Source organism: Lepisma saccharinum, chromosome 1 (assembly GCF_977018435.1).
Source record: "Lepisma saccharinum chromosome 1, izLepSacc3.1, whole genome shotgun sequence".
Lineage (NCBI taxonomy): Eukaryota > Metazoa > Arthropoda > Insecta > Zygentoma > Lepismatidae > Lepisma > Lepisma saccharinum.
The window spans coordinates 216690093-216697594 of NC_139229.1; the positions used below are offsets into that span (position 1 = coordinate 216690093).

Genomic DNA, 7502 nt, shown 5'->3' on the forward strand with positions numbered 1-7502 from the left:
GCATGCGGCTTTCGAGAGAATCGTCAGCAGAGATGTCTCGCTAGGTGAAAGTGTTGCCGCATTGGGTACGACCATCGCCATGAACACAAAACGAAAATTAGGGTGGGGATTGTAACTAAATAACCCTTGTGAAAAGAAAGCAACTTGTATAACCAACCTACCATCACTTTCATTGCATTAGGGGCAAAGCAGAGATTTTTTCTTACCCTCTCACAATATATAAATAACATACTATCACCATGAAGCCCAAAGGTGTCGTTTACCAAATACCCTACGCAAACCTCAAGTCTCTCGGATTATTAGATGGAATGCTCACCAAAAAGCAGCGCGAGAAGAAACATTCCTGCTTGGCAAAAGGTCATGGAATGAAATTGCTGCTTAGCATTCCTCAGTTGAGGAGGTTACAAGGTTTGCGAAAGCAGCAGAAGACTGGAGGTTTCATATTCAGCATCCCGGCTATCTTGGCAGCTTTGGGTGCTGTAGGCAGCTTGGCAGGAGGCAGTGCAGCCATTGCCAAGACCGTCATCGATGCAAAAAAGAACAAGGCCGAGTAAGAAGAGCAGAAACGCCACAACCTGGCTATGGAGAAGAAGGGGAAAGGTGTGACCAAAAAGCGAAAGAACAACCTCGGAGCTTTATAAAAGTTTTAAAAAAAGAAGAGCCCCTGTCCAACTTCGATATTGAATTTTTGATCGAATCGTTGGGGGTCAAGCACTTCAGGGGCGTTTTCATGTCCGATTCTCTCCCCTCTGTTGTGAAGAAAAAAGAGTGTGGCGTGGTTAACCTGGACAGTTACGAAAATCCAGGTACCCATTGGATATGCTACCTCAAAGCCAACAACAACAAAGCATTTGTTTTCAATTCATTCGGAGGCATGCCACTTGATGGGTTGGTAAATTATCTCAGTGTTGTCAACCTCTACTACAATGACGAACGCATCCAGGGTTTTAGCGATGTGATCTGTGGCCATCTCTGAGTTTCCATGCTTGTCTTCCTCTCGCAATTAAATAACCCAACAATCGAGGATTTCCAGAAAGCATTGTGCCACCTGAAGCACTATGGGAGTATTCCATCTCACAAGCGAGACTTCGCTTCTGAAACTCGCATTGCATGACGATATCATCTATCCTAAATCTATTGCTATTCGCGAATTCTACAGCATGTACCTGATACCTAATGTGACGGTACACAACCATACTATCAAAATTTCAGCGAAAAAATCAGCATCACCCCTGGCCAGTTCAATCTGTCTACCTTGCAGGCTCAATTGCCAAGAAGTGTACTGCTGTCGCAAAATTCTGTAACTCACAGGGTGGAACTGGTGTCTGCCACTGAAACCGTAGACCTGGGTACCATCGGAGAGCTTTTGGGATTCGAGAACAACACAAAGCTCGAACCTGGCATCAAGCACATCAGTGCTAACATTCCTAAATTTCTAGCCGTCGAGACTCTGAACATACATTGCAATGTGGCAGAAGGTATGATCACCAAATCCTCGGACGGCATCCCAGGGAGTCACAAGCAGACAGGTATTATCGCTACGTTCAAACCAAACTCTGAGTTCATGGAGCCAATTATCTACACACCCTCCTCACCGATATACTTTCCTGTATCTCGTAATCGCATAGACAACATAGAATTGGCAATTACCAACGAGGAGGGAGAGGTGGTTGATTTTGCAGGAGCCACGACCACTGCGTTCGTGGAGATTAACATATAATAAATAACCATTATGGAGCAAATCGAAAGTTACGAGTTGCAGTCCTTCCCACCCAATCGTCGCACGTTTGCCAACCTCAATGAAGCGAATCAAGAGATAGAATACGACGTGGACGTCGGGGACGGGTTCGTTCACCCTCGAGAGCTGATTTGTATATCAAGTTTGATGTTGTGAAAAGAGACAACGGCGAAGCATTCCTTGCCAAGACAAATTTAAGACTTGTAGATAATTTTGTGCCGTACCTGTTCTCGCAGGTGGAAGTTAGAAAGCATGGCACCGTCATCGATAGGGTTGACTACCCCGGGATTACCTCTACAGCTGTAAGAACACTGAAACTCTCCAAGACCGATGCAGCATACTACCAGGCAGGGGGATTCGAAGCAGGCACAAAAATGAAAACTCAAAGTCACACAGTACTGTTTCCTATGCGCCTGCTTCATGGCTTCTTCTCCGACTACACAGAGATTATGTGGAAGGGTAGTTTGAGCGTCACTTTTCGCAGAAGCGCCAACGACAACGATGCGCTGATGCGTTACAGCACCTTGAGTGCAGACGGTTCGGCACTTGCCAACACACTACCCGATCCTGCCAAGTGCATCATCCAGTCCATGGAGCTGCGCATGCCCGTAGTGGAATGCGAAACTAACTACGCTCTCAAGTACAAAGCAGACATTTTGAAGAATCCCCAAGTACCCATCTACTTTTACGGTTACCAGTGCGTGCAGAAACCTGCTTCCGGCAACCATTTTGAATTTGACGTGACCACACAGTTTAAGAGCATCCGGTACGATATGCCAGAGTTTGTGGTCGTGCTCTTCCAGACAGGGGAGGACAACAACCAAGAAAAAGATTCGAGCCAGTTCGACAACTGTAAGATCAAGAACATCTACCTCAAAAATGGCAGGAACGAGATATTCCGCGTGAGAACTACAACCTGAACATTGCAAACAACGACTACCTGAAACTGTACGAGGCATACACAGCTTACAAGAGAGTGACCTCTGGCAATGTGGACGTGTACTACAACCCCAATGAGTTCATAGCTCGCAGACCCATGTTCGTCATTAACACATCGAAGAGAAAGCAGGTGGTTGTTAACGATCGTACCGACATCAAAATTGTGTGCGAGTTCCATGACGTCTTGCCTGCCGATACTCTATGCAGCGTCATTCTTATTGCAGAGAAAACTTTTGTGTATGATGTCAAGAATGAAAGAGTGACTGTACAGTTTTAGATACAAGAAAAAAAAATGGATAATTCTCTAAAAATTACACTGACCTTAAATCCAAACATTCTTCACACATAAAAAAATCACTATAATATAGAAATTTATGCCAACTTCTATTTGTAGGTTAGCTTCGCCTGTGAAATATCATATGGTGAATTTTTTTGCGAAGTAAGTTGGCAACACTGCGAGCCCCTCCCACTGTGGCCCCTCCAAAAGTAGTGGGGGCATTGAACCAATTCCACGAACATCGTGAAAAGGGGGGCTCACACATCATAAAAAATACATCGTAGCCGATGTATAGGAAGGAAATATGCATAGGAGGTGTAATATTAATCCGAATATAATGATTCTTATATCATAAGAAAGGTAATTTGTTTGTAATAATATTTCTAAATAGAAACATTTTCGTCTGTGTGATATCAAGAAATATATAAGGCAAAATTTTGGCTCATGTTCCACATAGGGATGCATTGTAGCCAGATAAGAAAATCTACTGTATTGGACGCAGTCCAACTCGTAGAGTATTAGACTTTTCGCCACTTATTGCTCTAGACATTTGACTATAAGATACCATTTAAAGAAACTGCTTTGTAATTACTTCCAGGTTCGTTTAATTTTTTGAGCTAAATGTACTAGACTGAACCATTTCAGGGTAAAGGCCCATCAGAAAAAGTTACGAAATTAATATTTGCCTATTTCTTATCTACATTCGCTGATGTAGTTGATTTCTTTGGCTGGAAACAAAGAAAACAGGCAGTAGGTTACGGTTTAGGGAGATATTGTAACGTGTAGCAGTGTTCACGTTAGAAATATAGACATAAAAATTTTCTTTGCTTTGTACTTATAATTATATATGTAAATGGTTAATTACCAAGGAATGTGGAACACACCTCGTATAAAAAAACTATACATCCTGGTGTTAGTTATAAGTTCCAAAAGTTTGTTTCTTTATGCCAGCAGGCTGAGCTGGAAGTTTTTTATCGGTGACAACAATGCAAGAAAGCTAACGCTATTGTGTAAGAGCCAGGCAGACTCTATCTTATGAAAAACTTGTCACAGAGAAAAGACGAAAGATTAGGCTGCCTTTCCCACTCTGTATCTGTCGTGTCCCTTGGCGGACAATAATTAGACTTATATCATAATAATCCCTGATTCTTTAACTGCAAGACCGTAAATTCAGAATTTAGTTACGTTAACGCAAAAGAAAGTTATGCTCACGCAAGACAAAACCTGTATATAAATATTTAGCTTAACATTTTGACTTTGTAAATTTTTTCTCCTTCTTTGTTGTCATATCGCGTGGCCGTTGCAGGGGGAGAGGGGAGTTGAAAGAAGCCATACTCCCTGGTCAAATTAAATACTGAGTGTAACAATTAAAATTCTATTGCATATTTATTATTCACAAAAGGGTAAAAATAGTAACTTTTACATGTAACTAATTATGTTCCTCATTGATATTTAATTAATTTGTATTTCATTATGATGCAAAATTGTTGTTAAGATAAAAGTTTGTAAATCCATCACGGCACCGAGAAATCCTATATAAGCAGCGAAGCTCGGTGGCCCGTGAACCTTTGTATTCGAACTTCTGATAAATGCGGAACACGTATAACCGTCTTTTCTTTCAACGTTCGAACTTCTGCGTTTACATCCACTTCGATATTAGGAATTAGTTCATTCTGGGATTACCTTAGGACAGTTACTTAGCTCTTCTGGTCAGAAGGCTTATATTCTCTGTGTTCTATGCTCCTGGTCAGGAGATATAATTGAGAGGGTTGTGATTGTCTTGAGATATACCGGAACTCGGGATCGGCCGATAGACTGTTGGTAGTCAACGTTTGTAACCCTGGTCGGGGTACACCTTTTCTTATTCTGTGGTCACGGATTAATTTTCGGTTCTCTGGTCAGAGGCTGCAGAGAGAAAAGGAAGTTGGATACTTAACTGGATATCAGAACCTAGTGGGAAGAAGGATTGTCGATTGCTTGTAGAATCTTGGTCAAGATCTATAAGTAGGTTGAGAACCTTTGACCCAGAATTACGAGCGATCTTACATCGAGGACTGAAGCATCCGAATTAACCCGAACCTTGAGCCGAGGAGACTGAAGCCCCGAAGAGATACTGAGCGTGAAGCCGAGGCTCAATAGACCCATAAAACCAAGTACGATCCAGGGCGTATCGTTACAATATTGGTAGTCTGTTCCGTCGCGTATAACACCATAAGCAGGCTGTTGGCATCAAAATACTGCAGCAACATTACACGTATCTTATTAATGCATAGTATCCACCAAATGCTCTTGATAAAATTAACACAGTTTTATTTTACAATTGAGTGATATGATTTTAGTGTTTTAGATAATAACGAAGTTATTTATGAAACGTATTGTTTCGAAAATATATGAGATAATAAAGCATTCTATAAAATCAAATATGTTCTACAATTTAAATCTCTAGTGCAGGGATTCTCACATTTCAAACCTCGCAGCCCCTTTGCAAAGAGGAATAGATTTCCACGTATAAAATAGGGTGAGGCACGAAGTCGCATCCTACTAAAGTTTGATCTGTCCTTATAATGAGGAAATTCGAATGGCTGCATGATAATCGAATTAGGCCAGGGTAGTGTCAATTAAGAAATACATCAACGTTTGTAGCACAATTCGCATCAGTTTATTAGAAATTGTTTCAACGCTATTGACAATAAACAATTTAAGTTTACAATATTATCGAAGGTTAAATTAACCGTAATATCCGTATCCAATGCCACCAAGACCGTAGCCAAGACCAACACCGTATCCTCCGTAACCCCCAAGACCTAATCCTCCGTAGCCTCCAAGTCCGTATCCTCCGTAGCCTCCATGTCCGTATCCTCCGTAACCTCCAAGGCCAAATCCTCCGTAACCTCCAAGACCGTAGCCAACAACAGGGTGGGTAGCGATGGCGATTTTGTTGTTGTTCTGGCTGCTCACTCCGGTGATTCCTACAGCTAGAATTCAAAGAAAATATCACGATCAGACGATTCTTTACACCAATAGATATTCAATTTAAATTTTATAGAAAGAAACGCATAAGTTATTCCTTTTAAACTTTATGAAAGTACATAGATTACTCTGAAACAATATTCTGGAAGATATCTGATTTGATTTCCATTATTGCAATTATCCAATCAGCTTCTAATTTAATTTAAAATTCAACTGAAGTTATACTCACCATAGGTGGATCCAATGATCATCATCAAAGCAACAGCGAGGATGGACATCTGCAAATGAGTAAAGGATTTGTTTATATATTTCGTATATTTTTTTAACAAAAAATAAAATAATATGTGTTTGTAAAACAACAAAAGAGAAACATTCCTTTCAAATATTTCAAGGATTATATTTTTCAAAATATATTTTTAAATTATCCTTTCATCAGAGGTGAAATTGTAATCTATAATTTAGGAGCGTGTTTCTAAAAAGAATTTTAGTTTTCAATGGAGTCAAAATGTACTATTCATTCTTCAAAATTAAATGTGAAGTGTATATATAGGAAGGCTCATTATAATAAAATGTAGAATCTAATGCAGAAAAATTGGGAGCTATAACGGAGCTGGTGGGGAAAAATTTTATGAGAGAACAGTTTCATCTAAAAAACAAATACCCTAAATATTGTGTTTAGAATGTGTATTTGGTTACTAGTTCGTTCAATTGTGAAGATTTTCAAATCCATTATGATGGAAGTGATAAGTGAGATGGATTGTTCAACAAAGGAAAGTTGGCGTTCTGCCTTGTGTGGTATGGTTGTTGTATATTTAATAAATTCACAGTGTTATTTTCAAAGTGTTATTGAGCGGAAACAAATGATCGAATTACAGAAATTTTCATTTCTTTATTACACGAGAATGGTCTTATGTCCTAATATTCCATACGATACAAGCTAAAACAATTGTTACCCATAAATTTCGGAAGGATATGAATCGCTTATTATCATTCATTCAAGTAGCCATTAGCACATGGAAACACGGAATGCCTTAGGATACCAGATACAAAACATTCATAAGACTTTGTGAGATACATATATTATAAATTTCCACAGAAAATGTAATTATATCTAAAATATCGTTATCAGTTATCATATGTCTATCATTTTATTTTTTATCGTCTAAGATAGAGAAATGAATGAATAATTTACGATTAAGCAGGAACATTATTTTGGTATGTGTGTGTAATATAGTGTTGGAAGAATTGGAACGATCACGAATTTTAGATAACCTGCCTAGAATACTGTATAATTCAATACATTTTCAAAATTATCACTTACCATGTTCTTAAAGGCCATTTTTCTTTTTGTTGTTGAATTGGTTAGTGATGAAAAATCGATGAGGCTCCTTATATATACAAATGTGGCCAGGAAGTTGAGCAATGAAAGAAACAGCTGCATTTCCTCGGCCTTTCATTCTTCTCCAGAAATCGCTTCCTCCCTTGCTGATTTCGTCGTCCGGATATTGTTACATGCGAAATACCTGAACTCTTGGAGAGAGATTTGTTAGGAAATTTCATAACCACAGTCATAAAAGA

General features: G+C 39.4%; 1 protein-coding gene across 1 annotated transcript; it reads right to left on the bottom strand.

Moving 5' to 3' along the window:
• Positions 1-5596: 5596 nt before the first annotated feature.
• On the bottom strand, positions 5597-7285 carry LOC145991855 (uncharacterized). Its single transcript, XM_083127898.1, has 3 exons — positions 7246-7285; positions 6154-6202; positions 5597-5929 (listed from the first exon to the last, which is right to left on the bottom strand). Exons 1-3 carry the CDS (start codon positions 7261-7263, stop codon positions 5682-5684), a joined length of 315 nt encoding a protein of 104 aa, XP_082984024.1. The 5' UTR covers positions 7264-7285; the 3' UTR covers positions 5597-5681.
• Positions 7286-7502: the final 217 nt, after the last annotated feature.